Genomic DNA, 18,402 nt, shown 5'->3' on the forward strand with positions numbered 1-18,402 from the left:
GGTGCGTCAGCTGTTCCACCTGGAGGAGAAGCTGGAGCTGGAGGAGGAGCGGCTGGCGGAGGAGCAGGAGGAGGCGCGGCTCCGCCGCCAGGAACTGGCGCGCCGTCAGGAGCAGGAGCGGCTCCGGCAGGAGCAGGAGCGGCTCCAGCAGGAGGCCATCAGCGCCCGCAGCCGTGAGTGGGCCGGGTCTTGCCGGCCTGGTCTGGTCTGGTCTTGCTGGTCTGGTCTGGTCTGGTCTGAGGATGTGGAGAGTGTCTCATGGACCGTCGATTATTGTCGAGACCTTGACCGAGGCAGCATCTGATGTACCAATGGGTCAGCTTGCCACCCCATTCTTCTACAGCCACTCCCCCGCTTGCCCTGACCCGCGCCAGCCGTGTATTGCTGCACCGCATACACGTCGGTGACCACCAACTGATCGGCGCGCGTTGTGTTTCAGGCGCAAGTGAGCCGCGGCCGGGCGGCGTGACGCCGCAGCAGCCGGCCGACGCCGACACCTCGGAGGTGAGCCAGCGGGCAGAGCGGCGGCGCGCGCCACCCATTTGCCCCGCCCGCACCAGGCCTGCCCACCTCCGTCTCGTGCTACTGCTACTTGCTGACGACGACAACGTCGCCTACAGACGAGAGTCGGCTTTCAGAGCCCGTCCCGGCTTTGATGTCTGGTGTCTGATGTAGTTTCTGGTTGAGTTGTGGCCCCCGCGTAGCCGTGGCGCCGCGTGGGCCTCGCGTAACGGGGATGTCACACTTGAAGCTTCTCACCTTATTGTTAGCTTCGCGAGCGTGCGTCGGCCATCTGCAGGAAGCGCATTTCTCGGTCGATGACGTCACCGCCGTCCGCCGGCGGAGCGATCAGCTGACCGGGCCGTGCCGCAGGAGCTGCCGTTCGCGGCCTGACGACGACTTCGACAGCGCGGACGAGTCGGCGTCCGTGGAGCTGGTGGTGCTGCCGCCACCGGATCCGGACCCCGCCGACGAGGACTGGACGCCCCGTCGGGTGAGTGGCCAGCTCGACCCGGAACGGTTGCCGGTTCGAAACTAGACATTGGTCGGTTTTTTGTTTCGGTTTGTGTGCAGGACTGGGATACTTGTGGTATACGGAGTGGCGTACGTTAAGTAGTTCAGTGAGTGCCGCCTTCTCGTGTTGGGTGATTGTGGCCAATCAACGTTAAAAGTGAGACAACGCTCATTTTGATGGCTTCGCTTGCCCGTGCATTCTCGCTGACATGGGCCCCATTGACGCTGCCGGCGTGAGAGCCTGGGATGCCTGTCGTCTGAGTATCCGAGTGTTCCGATGAGTCCAGTGTCATGGTAACGACGCGGCACTGGCGCGACCTGGGGCCGACAGCGCTCGACACGCCGCCAGCGCCGGCCGCGGCGGCCCTGGTCTCCCTCGGATTATGCCACGGGGACCGAGCGGCCCGGCTCGCAGGTCAGTCTGGCGGACCGTCGATGGCGGCCGCGTCACCCCGCCTGTCGGATCACCGAACACCTCGCGGGAGGGAGGGAGGGAGGGAGGGAGAGAGGAAGCGGGAGCGGGAGCGGGAGCGGAGCGGGAGCGGGAGCGGGAGCGGGAGCGGGAGCGGGAGCGGGAGCGAGAGCGAGAGCGAGAGCGAGAGCGAGAGCGAGAGCGAGAGCGAGAGCGAGAGCGAGAGAGAGAGAGAGAGAGAGAGAGAGAGAGAGAGAGAGAGAGAGAGAGAGAGAGAGAGGAGAGAGAGAGAGAGAGAGAGAGAGAGAGAGAGAGAGAGAGAGAGAGAGAGAGAGAGAGAGAGAGAGCGTGGAGCCCGCCGTCGTCATACGCAACGGTCGTCCACATATACCCCGTTGAATTGTGTATTTTGGGTTTAGGATTCGTTTCCACGGGACCTAAGGTAGCCTGTGCATATTTGGGTGCAGTGCGCCGCATGGCGTTCAGGGCAGTGTTTGTCCTGGGAGTGTCAGATCCCCCTCGCCGTCGGACGGCATCTAGACCCCGCTAGGGCGGCAACGAGCCGACGCCGGACGCTGCTGACACGGGACCCCCTACCGCAGGAGGAGGCGACGCCAGACGAGCGGCAGTCGGAGGCGCCCTCCGCGCAGGGCCGGAACTCCGGACGCCGAGGTGAGCATGTGTGAGAGCGGCCGGGCCAGCGCGCGAACGTGTCACCGCCACACCGGGGCCGGAGGGCACGTGGTGGTGTCACTGAAGCCACCACACCCGGGCCGGAGGGCATGGGGTGGGGCCACGGAAGCCACCACACCGGGACCGGAGGGCACGTGGTGGTGGGGTCACTGAAACCACGACACCGGGGCCGGAGTGCACATGGTGGTGTCACTGAAGCCACCGCACCGGGGCCGGAGGGCACGTGGTGAGGTCACTGAAGCCAGACAGGAAAGAGAGGAGGGGTGACCGCTGCGCTGCGGGGCGAGAAAGCGACAGGTGGCGCCCCAGCGTCCAGACGTTACGACACACGGAGCTATGGGCCGGGCTATGCGGGCGAGCTCGGGGGGACGCTGCTGGTGGTGCCCTGTCCAACAGGCGGCCACGGAGGCCCTAAGCGGGCGTTCTTTCACCGGGCCAGTCTGGGGCAGTGCGAGGAATCTGCTGGCGGCTTCCGTTACAGAACTGGCACCGCACGCCGTACACTGTTTCGCGCCGCGACGGCGGCCGGCCAGGCGCTGCGCTGTTCCCGGCAATGTCGCGCGTCGCGTCGTCGGCGACTGGGCGGCCCGTGCCTTGACGCGGCCGACCTGCCGCAGGCGTCGGCGCCGGAGGAAGACCAGAGCGAGGAGCAGATGCCGGAGGGCGTCACCACCACCACCATCGAGTTCGTCTCGATCGACGGCCCGCAGCGGCGTAGAGGCCGCGGCGCCGGCCTCGCCAAGTACGGACTGGTACGTCGGAGGGCGCCGGGTCTCGCCGACTGGCCGCTGGCTGGGGGCGGGGCGGATGATCAGCCGGCCCTGGTTGAGGATAGGCTGGGGGATCAGTCGGCGCCGGCTGGGGGCGGGCGGGAGGATCGGCCGGCGCTGGCTGGGAAAGGCCGGAGGATTGGCCGGCACTGGCTGGGGACGGGCCGGTGGATCGGCCGGCGCTGGCTGTGGACGGGCCGGAGGATCGGCCGGCGCTGGCTGTAAACGGGCTGGAGGATCGACCGGCGCTGGCCGGGGAAGGCCGGAGGATCGGCCGGCGCTGGCTGGGGACGGGCCGGTGGGATCGGCCGGCGCTGGCTGGGGACGGGCCGGTGGGATCGGCCGGCACTGGCTGGGAACGGGCCGGTGGGATCGGCCGGCACTGGCTGGGAACGGGCCGGTGGGATCGGCCGGCACTGGCTGGGGACGGGCCGGTGGGATCGGCCGGCACTGGCTGGGGACGGGCCGGTGGGATCGGCCGGCACTGGCTGGGGACGGGCCGGTGGGATCGGACGGCACTAGCTGGGGATGGTCCGGAGGATCGGCCGTCGAGAACGGTTGGGAGATGCGGCGCGGAATTGAGTGTTGTTTTCCGTCACGTGGGGCAAGGCTCGGAAGTCTGGCCAAAATGCGGTTTCGCGGCTTATTCGTGCGCGCAGTGTCCAAATTGTTGTCTCCGCATGGTCATTGCTGCGGCCGAGTTGTATGCGTTTTCGGAGGGTTTTCAACGTTGGCTTTGTTTAGCGTGGCGTGTGTTGTAAGTGGCAGTGTTCTACGGGAAGTCGCTACGCCCGGACTGCCCCTATGCGTTTCGAGTCATCTGCCAAGCCTCGCGTGCGATCGGACGGTCCAGATCATCTCACGTTTTCTACTAACACCGCAAGTGATCTGGCCCCAATGTCCGCCAACGCCACGGCGGTCGTCCGGACGGCGGGAGAGCGCTGCCGGCACCCAGGCGCGACCTCTGACCCCGGAGTGGCGGGCGAAGCGCGCGCCGGCCGCGCCTTGTGAGCGGTCTGCCGTCCGTTGGCAGGTGCGGCCCCCGGGGGCGACGCGGCGGCGCCACCCGGCCAGCTTCCTCTGCCGCCGCTGCGACACCCAGTTCGGCAGCAGCAGGTGGGTGACGGGGATCAGACCGAACCGGACTAGGGAGCGGGGCACGAACCATGGGGTCCGACGATTGTTGAGACTCCTCGAGAGAAACGCTGTGGGATGACGCGGGGGCGGGAACGGGGAAGCGGGGTATGGAAATCCGACGTTTTGTGGCGTTAGGCAGGTGAAAACTGAACTGCACCTGCAGCATATTAGGATAAGCCTGTTTGGCTAGTAGTTGTAAGAGTATTTGATTATCGTTTTAAGAGCTGTGCTTTGACTTAACCACAAGATTTGTTCCCTTGTGGGGTGAATTTCTTGGTATCTAATGCCGTATGTTCGGTCCATGCGTATGTGTCTGTATTATTTCCTGACATTATGACACGGACCAGGTACGGCGAATTATGTGGGAGCTGTTTGTCTTTACCGTATGAATCGAATCCAGTCTAGGCCGCTTGATGCATTGCGTCTGCTCCTTTTCCCTGTCGTCTGCCGGCATGGCGATTCCACCAACACCCGGTAGATGTCACCAGCGTCTGTCCGCCGCCTGCAGCGCCCTGGTCACGCACATCAAGACGGTGCATACGTTACCGTGGTGCCGCCGCTGCCGTACCGAGCTTCCGGACGGCGCCGCGCTGCGGCAGCACCGTCGCACCTGCCGCGCCGCCTGCCCGGTGTGCGGCCAGCGGGCGGCGGATGTACAGCGCCACATGCGGACCCACCACCGGGACACGGAGGTGACGCCGAGCCTGGCCAGGTGAGGTGGGGGAGGGACCTCGGGAGGGAGAGGAGACCTCGGGAGGCATCTACGGACCCGCCACCCAGACACGGAGGTGGCGCCGGGCCTGGCCAGGTGAGGTGGGGAAGGGACCTCGGGAGGGAGAGGAGACCTCGGGAGGCATCTGCGGACCCGCCACCCAGACACGGAGGCGGCGCCGGGCCTGGCCAGGTGAGGTGGGGGAGGGACCTCGGGAGGGAGAGGAGACCTCGGGAGGCATCTGCGGACCCACCACCCAGACACGGAGGTGACGCCGAGTCTGGCCAGCTGAGGTGGGGGAGGGACCTCGGGAGGGAGAGGAGACCTCGGGAGGCATCTGCGGACCCACCACCCAGACACGGAGGTGACGCCGAGTCTGGCCAGCTGAGGTGGGGGAGGGACCTCGGGAGGGAGAGGAGACCTCGGGAGGCATCTACGGACCCGCCACCCAGACACGGAGGTGGCGCCGGGCCTGGCCAGGTGAGGTGGGGAAGGGACCTTGGGAGGGAGAGGAGACCTCGGGAGGCATCTACGGACCCGCCACCCAGACACGGAGGTGGCGCCGGGCCTGGCCAGGTGAGGTGGGGAAGGGACCTCGGGAGGGAGAGGAGACCTCGGGAGGCATCTACGGACCCGCCACCCAGACACGGAGGTGGCGCCGGGCCTGGCCAGGTGAGGTGGGGAAGGGACCTTGGGAGGGAGAGGAGACCTGGGGAGGCACCTGCGGACCCACCTCCGGTAGTCTGGGTCAGTCACCTGGCCTGATGGTTTGATGTCCACCCCGACCCAGCTCGACCCGGCTGGGCATGTTCACTTGAACTGACCTGTGATTTGTACCGACCTGGCCTGACCTTGAATCTTTTCTGACGTGTGGCTTGACCGACCGTGCTTAGGCTGGACCTGAAATTTACAAGGGACACTGTGACCGACTCGCACCGAGTGACTCCAGACTGCGGCGCGCGCGGCGGGGTGCTGACCTCGCCTGACCGGCGCCCGTGACCTGACCCGGCGCCCGGCCGTCCCCAGGAGCCGGCGGCGCAGTCCCGGCACGCCGGCGCCGCCGCCGCAGCCCAAGGTGATCGAGTTCAGCAGCGTCAGCACGCTGCGCGAGCAGGTGAAGCACGTCAAGACGCCGCGCTGCACGCTCAAGCTGCGCCGGGCGAACCTGGTACGTCCGGCCGGCGCTCGACCGCCCCGGCCGCGCCGCCGCCGGTCCACGGCGCGGCGACGGACTCGGCTGCGCCGGCCCCGGTCTGTACTGTGTTGTGACCACCCGCCGAGCTGACCATTTTGGGGACAAGTACACTTCGCCAATCCCGTTGATGGATGTTGTTCCCGTGATAGATAGTGTGAAGCGTGGTGCGATTTTGCCAGGCTGCGAGGCTGGACAGGCTGCCGCACCGGCTAGCTGGCCAGGCTTGTTTGTTTATCTGGCCACTTCGCACCACTGGGATGGGACGCGCACAGTCCCGGGTATCCCTGGGACCACCGGGCAGTGGTGATCCGGAGCCGTTAAGTTTGGGCCGTGCGGTCGTGGCTGCCCGCTGCCGGGGCTGAACTGGTGCTGAACGGCCGCTTGCGCCTGCCCGACGGTGGTGCCGTGTGGTGCGGGCCGGAACCGGACAGGGTGCTTGTGCAGGGGTGTCCGACTGCGGTGGTGTGATTTCGCCGGTTTGGTGCAGGCCGACATGGACAAGATCCAGCATCTGAACGTCGACAACAAGAGTTTGAGCGCCGCTACCCACATCCGGAGGTCGCACAACTGCGTCAGGTGAGTCAGCGACTCGCTGGTGTGCCGGCCCTGGCGTGTTTACGGGGAGAGAACGTAAGTACGTGTCGCACGTACACGAACGTTTCTGTTGTTGCTGCTACTGTGTGCGTGTGAAACAACTGCTGCGAAGCAAAACAGTCGTCTCGTACACATCTTGAGACGTCATTAAGGTGTACTTATGCTGTCTCCTTTGCGTCGGTACGTTTCTCAACGATACATTCGGAAGGTGTTTTAAGCACGGAGCTATCCAGTCTATAGTTTTTGTTTGTTTGGACCAGGTTTTATGCACCACGCTGCAGTTCCGTGCCCTAACGCGCCGAGCCATCATGCATAAGGATCATTTGACGAGAACGTTTCAGATTGGAAAGTACCTGATGCTTCTCCTGTGTGCCTAACGGCCACCGCTGACTCGAGCGCGCCAACTGCGCCCGATGCGCGTGATGTCTGAAGAGTGCCGTGTGACATGTGACGTGACGTGTCGGCAGGTGCGGTGAGGTGCTGCACACGCTGAAGGAGCAGATCGAGCACCTGCACACGGCGCACAAGGGCAAGAGCTGGTGTCGACGCTGCAGGACGGAGTTCGACAGCAAGCAGGCCAATGCGGAGCACCGCCCGGAGTGCAAGCGGGTCAACGCGGCAGGTAGGCGGGCCCACGGCCACGGCGCGCGCCCTCATTGGTCGATCGGCGCCGCGGTGTTGTGCAGCGGCAGCAGTCATTGGCTCGTTGGCTCGTTGCTGTTGAGCATCTGTGGCCGTGACTGGCTCGTTGGTCCAGAGTTGTTTTGCAACGGTTTCGGTGATCAATCTTTTTTCCCCACTTTTTATGACTTGGGAGCTGTGAACTGTTAACAAGAGCCATTGACTCTCAGTGTAAAGCAGGTACTAACTCTTTTGCGGACGGCCTAGTGTCCAAAACGTTTAGGCACCGAATGTGTTAAGAAAGAGTCACGCCAACGTGTTACGTAAATTCATCTAGTGTATTTGTCGTCACGCAAAATAGCTCGTTTGTGTTGATAAACGTTTGTCACATATTGCTTTGTATAACTAACGTTATGCAGTCTTTCAACGTTCATTCAATCACCTTAAACAGTTTTGAAACACTTCTTGGCTCGCACACTCACGGTGCTATTAGCGTAGAAGCAACTAATGAACGAGTGCGACAATACGAAGACTGTCATGCGAGTAAGCTGTCGATAGCGTAGCTCTGCCCATCAGCCAGCTGTGCTCCAGACCCATAACTTTCTACGCTTTGGCACATGTGGCAGCGTCTTTCTCCACACACCACTGCGGCGAGATTATTATTATTATTATTATTGTTATTATTATTATTATTATTATTATTATTATTATTATTATTATTATTATTATTATTATTATTATTACTATTATTATTATCGTCATTACCATCATTATTATTTATATGGTTTTTATTTTATTTTTATTATTGCGTATCTTCACGAAATCCAGCGAGTGGCTATTCTAACGCCGCGTCAGTACACACTACATAGATCAACACAGCGATCAGAGTAACGCGTGCGGGAGCCGGACACTGTCTGGCGCCGTGACGTGCTGTGCGTCGTGTGGAGGCGGCAGCCAGTGTAGGCGTGCTCGGCCGGGCTGCGATCGTGGACACTGACGCGCCGCGGCGGTCGCCACCAGGTGTGTGCGGCCGGTGCGGTAAACACGTCAAGCACCTGAAGACCCACATGAGGACGCACGACTCGCCCAACAAGCGGAAGCGGGAGCCGGTGATAGGGCCGGACGGCAAGATGGTGAGCGCCTCGCTGGCAGGTGAGTGCCGCTGGAGAGCCGCCACAAGGGGAAGGGAAGGGGCGGCGAGGAAGAGGAGCGAAGCGGTCCTCCTGGTCCCCCGCGTCGCCGCCCGGCCGCCTCGCTGATGTGCCTGACGCCCCGTCCGCAGGCGGGGTCTGCAACATCTGCAAGAAGTTTGTCTCGCACCGGCTGAAGCGACACGTGGACTCCCACATCCAGCATCCGTGCCCCATCTGCAAGAAGCTCTTCAGCCGGGAAGACGTGATCGCTGGACACATCAAGGTGGGGGGGGGGGGGGGGGGGCTGAGACACTCTGGGGTTCGGATCGACTGCTTTCCGCGTGGTGAAAGGTTGTTGCATGTGGATGTTTAGGACAGCCGTGTGTGGGATTCCGAGAATGTGGGACTCGACTGATATAATTTGGGAGATGTTGGATGCTACGGACGTGCTTATTGGAGGTTAGATGCCACTGATATAATAACGGGGATGCGCAAAGCCATCATCGTGCCCCCGGGAAGTGCCTTCTCTGCCCGCTTCACTATTCTTTACATCTGGGACCGGGTTCTCTGTACGTGCGTACTCCGCGTAAGTATAAGCCGGGCCGGGCCGCTGGCTGTCACGGGGCGTCCAGCGCCAGCTGGTGCACCCGACACCCCGGAGCCGCGCTCAAGACCGCCTCCCACTGGAGGCTGGCCGCGGTGCTCACCCTGATGTTGCCGGCAGCGCGTGCACATGAAGGAGCGGCCTTACGTCTGCAACCACTGCGGCAAGGGCTTTGTCTCCCTCTACAGCATGCAGCGGCACGAGATGATCCACACCAACTCGTACAGGTAAACGCTGTGCTCTGCTAACGCTGTGCTATGCTAATGCTGTGCTCTCCTTCGGCAGTGTGGAGTCCTTTGTTTCCCAACAGTCATTGTGGCTGTGATCCTCATGTATCAGCCCCGTTCAGCAGAGGATACTTATTTGTGACTTAAACAATTTATGCCGTGAACTAACGAAGCTTGTTGACATATGGTATCCACGTTGTGCTCCCGTGTACCTGAATTGCCTTGCCCTCCATGGCGTGTCCGTCGCCGTAAGATCAGCAAGTCAGCTGACATCCGCCGGTCAGCTGACGTCAGTCAGTCAGCTGACGTTAGCCGGTCGCTGCCCGCCGGCTAGAGTTGACTGGTCAGCTGACGCCGGCCAGTCAGCTGACGCCAGTCAGTCAGCTGACGCCGGCCGGTCGGCTGACATCAGTCAGCTGACGTTAGCCGGCTGCTGTCCGCTGACTAGAGTCGGCTGGTCAGCTGACGTCGACCGGTTAGCTGACGTCGGCCGGGCAGCTGACGTCAGACGCTCAGTTGACGTCAGCCGGTCGCTGTCCGCTGCCGGATGGTCAGCTGACGCGTCGGACGCCGTCACGGCCGCCCGGCTCTAATTCTGCCCTGTCCCGCGCCCCCCGCTCCCGCCCCCGGCCGCAGGTTCTACTGCCAGGAGTGCGGCGACGGCTTCCGCCAGAAGCAGCAGCTGACGGCGCACATGCGCCACAAACACGGCGTACTAGAGATCGAGTTCGAGGACGTCACAGAGTCCACGATCCTGGAGGAGATGGCCGACGACGCCGTGGCCAACGAACTCAGGTGAGTCTCGTCAGGCGCCGGGCGCCGGTCAGATATCGCCGCGGCCAGACATGGGTCAGGGGTCACTGCCGCCCGGCATGGGTCAGCGCTGTGCTCAGGTAGTCTGCGCTGCGCATGGGTCAGCGCTGTGCCGCGGATGGCCGCCGTCTGGCGTGGGTGACGCGTCGCTGCCGCCGAGGTGGAGACGGGCTGGGTCGGCCAGGACTCGGAGTAAGCCGGTGGGGAGTGAAGAGAGGGTTAATTATCGTTGAGCGCATGCTGGGGTCGTGATGAGGCCGGTCAGGCCCCGGGTAGTGGCGCGGGTCAGGTCGCGGCTCAGATCAGACCGAGCTCAGATCGCGGCTCAGATCAGACCAAGCTCAGGTCGAGGCTCGACTGAGGGGAGAGGGGGGGGGGGGGGCTCGGGTCAGACCGAGCTTGGGTCAGGGCCCGGGACATGTCAGGGTTCCGGTCAGACCGAGCTGAGGTCGGGGCTCAGGTCAGGGCTTGGGGCAGGTCTGGCTCAAGTCAGGGCTCGGGTCAGACCGAGCTCAGGCTCTGCCCTCTGGAACGCGGTGGTGTGCTGCCGTCCAGTCCATGTGCTGTGTGATGCATCCAAGAGCCCCTCCAGGCAGCACGGCCAGGTGGATGTCTGCGTGCCCGTGGTGGTGAAGTCGTCTGAGGACAGTTCAGATATGGCCGCGCTGAGAGTGGCGCCGACATCTGATGGGAGGGCGGCTAATGTCGGCGGTCTGCTTGCTGCTCTCATGTGTATGTTCGTTTTAGTGATATGGCCTCTTCGTCGTCGTATCTGTATAATCAGTATGCAACAGACGGGATAGCTTCTCTGACCGCGATGGTCCCAGCTTCCGCTGGTATCACCTGCAACAGATTCCACTGATTCGGTGTAAGGTGGCACGATGGACCCTTGCGCCCATGTTGGCGAGTGTCCTGCACCCTTGGTCCTTCCCGTCCCTGCGGAGTCTGTCAGCATGCGTCCATCTGAACTGACCTCCGCCGGGTGCGACGCCGCGTTCCCGGCTCCACCCACGCCGCCAGTCCCGGGCTCGACTCACAGCGTGTGACACCGATGTGGCCCTGCGTGACGTCCGGCCTGTGTGACATCCGTGTGAAGCCCGTGCGACGTCCGTGTGACGCCCTGTGACGTCCGTGTGATGCCTGTGTGAAGTCCGGTCTGTGCGACGTCCGTGGGAAGCCCGTGTGACTTCTGTGTGACGCCCCGTGTGACGTCCTGTGACGATCGCGTGACGTCCGCGTGACGCCCGTGTGACGTCCGTATGATGCCTGTGTGACGCCCTGTGTGACTTCCATGTGACCTCTATGTGACGGCCGCGTGCCGCCCGTGTGACGTCTGAGTGACGCCCCGTGTGACGTCCGTGTGACGCTCGTTTGACGTCCGTGTGACGCCCGTTTGACGCCTGTGTGACGTCCTGTGACGTCCGTGTAACGCCCGTGTAACGCCCTGTAACGTCCGTGCGACGCCTTGTGTGACGCTCGCGTGACGTCCGCGTGACGCCCGTGTGCCGGCCGGCGCCGTCAGGTTCTACTGCCAGGAGTGCGGCGCCGGCTTCCACTCGCGCCGCCAGCTAACCGGTCACATGCGCCGCAAGCACGGCGTCGCCAACGTCGTGTTCGAGGACGTGCAGCTGCATGTGACCGACCACATGGTGAGAGGGGCGGCGACGGTGACTGACTGACGACCACGTGGTGAGAGGGGTGGCGGTGGTAACTGACTGACGACCACGTGGTGAGAGGGGTGACGGTGGTGACTGACTGACGACCGCATGGTGAGAGGGGTGGCGGTGGTGACTGACTGACGACCACATGGTGAGAGGGGTGGCGGCGGTGACCGACTGACGACCACATGGTGAGAGGGGTGACGGTGACTGACTGACGACCACATGGTGAGAGGGGTGGCGGTGGTAACTGACTGACGACCACATGCTGAGAGGGGGTGACGGTGGTGACTGACTGACGACCACATGGTGAGAGGGGTGGCGGCGGTGAATGACTGACGGCCACATGGTGAGAGGGGCGACGGTGACTGACTGACGACCACGTGGTGAGAGGGGTGGCGGTGGTAACTGACTGACGACCACATGGTGAGAGCGGTGGCGGTGGTGACTGACTGACGACCACATGGTGAGAGGGGTGGCGGTGGTGAATGACTCACGAAAACCCACATGGCGAGAGGGGTGGCGGCGGTGACTGACTGACGGGAGCCCACATCTTGAGAGGGGCGGCGGTGGTTATTGACTGACAAGAGCCCACATGGTGAGGGGGGTGGCGTTTAAGACTGACTGCCTACCACATGACGCGGGGGGGGGGGGTGGCGGCGGCGTTGACTGACTGACGACCACATGAGGGGTTGGCGGCGGTGAATGACCCACGAGAACCCACATGGTGAGAGGGGTGGCGGCGCCGACTGACTGACGGGAGACCACATGATGAGAGGGGTGGCGGTGACTGACTGACGACCACATGGTGAGAGGGGTGACGGCAGTGACTGACTGACGACCACATGGTGAGAAGGGTGGCGGTTACTGACTGACGGCCACATGGTGAGAGGGATGGCGTCTGTGACTGACTGACGACCACTTGGTGAGAGGGGTGGCGGCGGTGACTGACTGACGACCACATGGTGAGAGGGGTGGCGGCGGTGACTGACTGACGGGAGCCCACATGGCGAGAGGGGTGGCGGTGGTAACTGACTGACGACCGCATGGCAAGAGGGGTGGCGGCGGTGACTGACTGACGAGGGCCGGGCCGCCACTGCAGGGCGGGTCTGCCGGCTGTGGCCCCGGGACCAGCGATGCTTGGTGTAGGTGAGAGTGTAGCTAGTTTTGTTGAATTTAGTTTAATCTATGACATTTCGTATGTTTTCCGCCTTGTTGACTTTTGTGTTACATCGTGGCATGGTTGACTTTATTTCGTTTACCTTAGAGTTTAATGGGTAGTGGCCAGGTATCGGCAGTGCTCAAAAGCGCCAAGGTGGTGTGTTGGGGCTATTTCATGCCCCCCCCCCCTCCCCCGTTAGCGGGGACTAAAAAGACGTGTGCTGGGCGGTTTCTGTGGCTGTGAAGGCGTCCGGCTGATGGGCTGATAGTACTGAGATCTGCAAACTTGCGCCCTCTGGTGCTCATTGGATGGCCGGGGTCGGTCGGCGCAGTATCTGTAATCTCCCTTCACGGGATCCCTGCGGCGTGCGCACGTGCGGAGCAAGAGGCGAGACGCATGGCCGTTTTAGCGTACGCTCCGTATTACGTCATGGCGAAGCGTGCACTGCGTGCCGTTTTACTCTAGACTTCTGAGGCACGAGACACTCGCTTGACGACGGCCTGTGCTCAATTCTCATCGATTGATCTCGATGTGGGAAGGGGGGGGGGGGGGAGGCGTCGCAACATGGCGTGAAAGCCCAACAAGAGGCTCCAGCCGCGCGCGTTAACATTAACCTCCTGCCACCTATTTGAAGGAGCACAGCAGCACGACGGTGTGAAGCCGCCCGGTCGGCCCCCTGTCAGCCGTGTGCCGTCGGTGCCGCGCCGCCGGCTGACGTCCCCCCTCCCCGCCGGGCAGGGTCAGCTGGAGGCGGTGGAGGCGGCGGCCGAGACGGGCGGCGAGCAGGCGGCCGACGCGGCCGACGGGCGTGCCGCGCCGCCCGAGCAGCGCCAGGAGTGGTGGGGCGACGACCAGGCAGCCGCGTACTGAGCCGCCGGCGGGACTGACCCGCGGCACGGCGGAACGCTCTCCTCCGCTGGTGGTGCCGACTGCCAGCGGACGGCTGCAGGCGTGGCACGAGCGCAGTCGCGGCATGAGCGGGCCGTTGCGGAGGGCCGCACCGTAACGATGAGTCGCCTTACCAGTCACAAAGCATGTGGAGAGGGTTTGCAAACTCCATCGTCTGTTGTATTGAACATGCATTAGGCTGGTTGCTATGTGCATGTGAAGATACTAGGTGGTGTTGACCAAGTTGGGTATGGTAGGAGCCTTGTGGAGCCGCTTGCAGGAGGCAGGTTCATCGGTTCCTTAGACAGTGTGCTCCATTGTGCCCCAAGTTGGCGTCTCAGCATGTGTGAAAACTGAATACATTTTGAGAAATGGTGCCCTGTAAGTTTGTACCGTTCTAGCTTACCAGCCATTTCGTGTGTCCTAACAGTTTACGGGACATCGGTTCGAGAGTTATCTCATGTGACCTTGTCTGAACGAAATACATGCATGTTCTTGCCTTGTATTTCGTTTGTTGCGCGTTCGGATCCTTTGGAAAATTTACGGTCTCTGGGCTGCCGTGGTATCAGTAAATTAAGCCCAGAGCATATGCTTCTCGACGTTGAAAAAAGTTGGAGAAGAATAGTGCATTCAGACAATAAAATTTAAGACTTCGCGTGCAAGATGAATAAGCGCACGAATTTTGCAAGTTAATGGCCGACGTGGTTTCGATCGGGGCCTTGGAACAATGCGGCAACGTGGTAAGTGTGGAGACAGGGTACCGCAAACGTGCTTCAAAAGACACCTCTTGACTCTTTTTCGTTGGAAAAGTCCTCATGAAAAACTTCAAGAAATGGCTTGCATTCATTTTGAAGGCATGCTGCATTTCGTGCACGAGTAATTTGTTACGGCCCAACTAGTTCCGGGGGTTACAAAAAAGATGAAGAACAGTAGTCAGCTGACCCAAGTTTATTGTAAGGGCAGGCATCGTCCGAGACTGCAAAGCACCCAGCGGCGGAAGGTAGAAGCCGTGGGTGTAAGGCGATCACGGCACGGAAGGCTGGATTTCGCGTGGGTGGCTTCCGAGGCGTCAAGGTGACGCGGCAGACGGAACGGATTCTGTGAGTTGGATTCCGTGCGGAGGGCGCTCAACGGCAATTTAGGTAAGTGTTGAAACCGCTCTGCTGTCAGCTTTTTCAGGATATTTTATGTGCTGTTGGTGCCTGTAACGGTCATAGTGATTGGAACACGTTTCTGACGCCATCAGATATTTTAGCCACTAGATGCGATTTGCTTTGTTATAGGAGCTTCTGTAGGCAATGTCAGTGTCTTGCTAGTTGACCTGTCAAGAGTGAGATCAGTGGTGTGTTTGGGGTGCAACGTTTTCTCACTGCAGTTAATTGTGTGAATGATTAAGATTGATAGATATATGCCTAGCCACATATGGCTGTACATGCATGGGTGAAGCAATGCTTGGCTGAGTCTGGACAAATTCTAGTTATGCATGCATGGAACTACATGCAGAATGCACACATGTTAAGTGCTGTAAGTATTTTGAGTGTTCTTCAGTCCAGCTACCTGCTAGCCAGGCTGCAAAACATCCCTGTTGCACCAAGCACTTGGCATAGCCAGGACATTGCAGCAACAGTTTCAGTGCATGCACATAGTTAATATGAATGCTAAAATTTTGAATATTTGCCACAAGGTCTGCAGTGCTTTAGTCCATGGGGAGATGATATTTCAACCAATTGTTGTGTTGCAAAGATAGTCTTTGACAAGGAAGTTCTCAAATATTTTTCATGAATAAATAGATATGAAAATTCAGCTCAATGTTTCTGGCCTGGGCTTGGCACACATAGGCATCAGGTCCAGCTCACCAAGGTTATGCAGACATTCTGCACATTGGATGGGGAAATTATATGAAATAAGATTTCACTCTATTTTTGTGGTTTTGCCATCTGAATCAACATTAAAAGACTTTGAATGAGAATGAAAGTGCTGCTAAAGATAAAAACTGACATTTCTTCCAATGTCATGAGAATCCATTTGAAGCATGGGAAAGCCTCTCCACCCATGCAAATATGTAAAAGGATAGATGGTGATATTCTGAATCATATGGTATTATGGATTGAAATCAAGCACCAGTCTGGCACAGGTGATTACAGCTCCCAGGTTAGGATATCTATGCACATGTGTCTGTGTGTAAGTGGATGCACATGCATGTGTGTGTATTTCTGTGTGATGAGTGTCAGCATATGTCACAACTTACAGCTGACATTTCAACTTCTTACAGAGATGCAGTCATGCATACCTTAGGCTCAGGTGTTCATATTTCTGTGATGTTTTTTAATAATAACAAATCAGATGTTGTCGAACAGCAGTTTGCAAGCAGAGTTCAATATGCTCATGATTTATAATCAGAGGATTATTTTCCCATCATTGGTAATGTTGGATATGTATGTAATGTATGATGTATGATGTATAATGGATATGTACAACTGATATGTATATATGTATAAAATGATGGATGTTGTAGGCAGGATTTACATGCACATGACAAGTTCAAATGTTGGAGAACTATGATTGCAGAGCAGTGATATTTTGTATGATTGAAATTTTGAAAGATGTTGGGTTGTTTTTCATAGCCTCTGCAATTCATAACAAATACTTGGTGCTGCTTCTTGAATGCAAACATTATGCAGATGCTCACATGCCAATCCTGCCCTGGCAAACCAGGACATCACTGATCATCATTGTGCTGCAGTGACGTCATCGCGGCACTTCAGTGACGTCACGGTCCGGGCATGTCGGCTTCGGCCAGCCCGGCGCGGCTGTCGGCCGCCTTTGACGACGACCTGGCGTTCACGGCCGACATCAATGCCCGGATGCGCGTGCCCAAGCGGATCCAGGTGACGGGCGAGGGCGACGACCGGTTCCAGCAGCATGCCGGCCTGCCGAACGGCGCCGGCGCCGCACAGATGAGCGTGCCAGACCGTATCGTGGTGCTGGGCGGCGAGCGGCACGGCGCCGGCGGCGGCGCGCCGCGTGAACTGCTGCTGGAGCGCGCCGCGCAGCCGGCGGCCGCAGACGACTGGGGGGCGCGCGTGCAGGCGCCGCCGCGCGTGCTGCGCGTCGACGAGCACCTGCTGCCGCCGGCCGAGCCGGCCTCGCCGCCGGAGGACTCGCCGGAGCGGCGGCCGCGCTCCGAGCGCAGCCTGGTGCTGCGCGAGCAGTTCTCGCCGCCGGCGGTGGCCGGCTACCTGAGCGCCGGCGAGGAGCTGGAGCTGCTGCGCCGCCAGCTGCTCAAGGTCAACCGGCGTCTAATGCAGATTGAGGTGGAGAACCAGCGCCGGCGCTCACGCGAGGTGATGCTCTACACGGCCGGTGTCGCCTACTTCGTGATGAAGGTCGTTCTGTGGATGGGCCGCTCGCTCTGACCGGCGTCTCGTGCCGCCGGATGACAGTGGCCAGTGTTTGGGGGCGCGGTGCGTGGTGGCTCTCGCTGTGGGCTTTGGGGAGGACCGGGCGCGTGTAGAGCTGCCGGTGCGCCGTCCTAGTAGTGGCTGGTGGTTGTGTGGATGCTGGCTTGGGCCGGCGGCCACGGAGCCCCGGTCGCTCTTGTTTTAGTGCGCTGTGCTGGTGATAGGGACGTTGAGTAGACCCGCTCTCGCACGTGGTTAGTGGTGCCATTTACTGCACGTATGGGAGTTGCGAGGACAGGAGTCTGGCTGCGTGATGACCTGGTGGACCACCCCTCTCCTAGCCACAGGTGGATGCCCATTGCCGACCTAGGACGTGCAGAGATGAATTATATTTGAACGTCCTTTGGATGTGCATGGCTCGCTTGATTTATCGATCCCTTCCCCTGGTGAGAGTGCACATGACTGTTCAGGCCGTGCCGGACGGATCGTCTGTGGTCTCGGCGTGTTCAGGCCGTACCGGGCGGATCGTCCGTTGTCTCGGCGTGTTCAGGCCGCACCGGACAGACCATCCGTGGTCTCGGTGTGTTCAGGCCGCACCGGACGGATCGTCTGTGGTCCTGGCGTGTCGGACCGAATGACTGAATGCGTTGTGGTGCTTGTCCTACCCGACCCGACCCGTGTGGTCCAGCCCGGCTGCCGTAGTGCAGTCGATCCGTAGTGCAATGTTTGACGCGGAGGCCGGCGGCCACCTCGCCAGCGTGCGCCGGCCTGGAACACGGCTTCGGCCGCCGCGGGATGCTCGTGCGCCTCAGCCAGCCGTACCTGGTTTCCGCGTCTGTCCGATGTCTTCGCACACCCGTCGGGGGAGGCGTTTTAATGCTGCTTGGATGTGTGGAGTAGGAAGGGATGACACTGCACACTGGCTGTAGCAAGGTGGGCCATAACCCCGGGTCATTTGTTAGGCGGGCGGGGATGTCTGTTTACGCCTGTGGGTGCCGTGGGCGGTATTTTACGCGTCTTTCTTGCCCCCCCGGTGCGCTAATAATCCCCGATGAGCCCTGAATGTGTAATACATGACGATTGACATTTATTTACATGTTTTATTCGATGTTTTTGTTTTCTGGAGTCCACGGGTCCACGGGAAAAGGGTGGGTCCATGGACATGTGGATGACGTAGCTCACATCAGTATACTACTGGTATGAGCTACGCCATCCTTGTGGCGTTTTTGCATGCGAGCCTGCCCAGGCGAGGTGTGATACAGGAGTCGATGACCGTGACGGGAAGAGTAGGCACTAGCACCAAGCGTAGAGCGACCCGGGAGCTGCGATTAGTTCAGAGAAAGGCAGCGACATTTTTTGGTTGCTTTC

General features: G+C 60.4%; 2 protein-coding genes across 2 annotated transcripts; both read left to right on the forward strand.

Annotated features, from left to right (window-relative positions):
• Positions 1–242: 242 nt before the first annotated feature.
• Positions 243–11,604, forward strand: LOC119113560 (zinc finger protein 546). Its single transcript, XM_037237856.1, has 13 exons — positions 243–253; positions 440–445; positions 874–994; positions 2,029–2,106; positions 2,737–2,871; positions 5,808–5,906; positions 6,421–6,509; positions 6,995–7,149; positions 8,169–8,300; positions 8,431–8,564; positions 9,006–9,112; positions 9,749–9,907; positions 11,448–11,604. Exons 1-13 carry the CDS (start codon positions 243–245, stop codon positions 11,602–11,604), a joined length of 1,383 nt encoding a protein of 460 aa, XP_037093751.1.
• Positions 11,605–14,671: 3,067 nt separating this feature from the next.
• LOC119113561 (transport and Golgi organization protein 11) lies at positions 14,672–18,060 on the forward strand. The gene is made up of 4 exons (XM_037237857.1): positions 14,672–14,775; positions 16,377–16,624; positions 16,700–16,734; positions 16,855–18,060. Exons 2-4 carry the CDS (start codon positions 16,417–16,419, stop codon positions 17,047–17,049), a joined length of 438 nt encoding a protein of 145 aa, XP_037093752.1. The 5' UTR covers positions 14,672–14,775; positions 16,377–16,416; the 3' UTR covers positions 17,050–18,060.
• The last annotated feature ends 342 nt before the right edge of the window (positions 18,061–18,402 follow it).

The sequence above is a fragment of the Pollicipes pollicipes genome, unplaced genomic scaffold (assembly GCF_011947565.3).
Source record: "Pollicipes pollicipes isolate AB1234 unplaced genomic scaffold, Ppol_2.1 Scaffold_7262;HRSCAF=8765_pilon_pilon_pilon, whole genome shotgun sequence".
Lineage (NCBI taxonomy): Eukaryota > Metazoa > Arthropoda > Thecostraca > Pollicipedomorpha > Pollicipedidae > Pollicipes > Pollicipes pollicipes.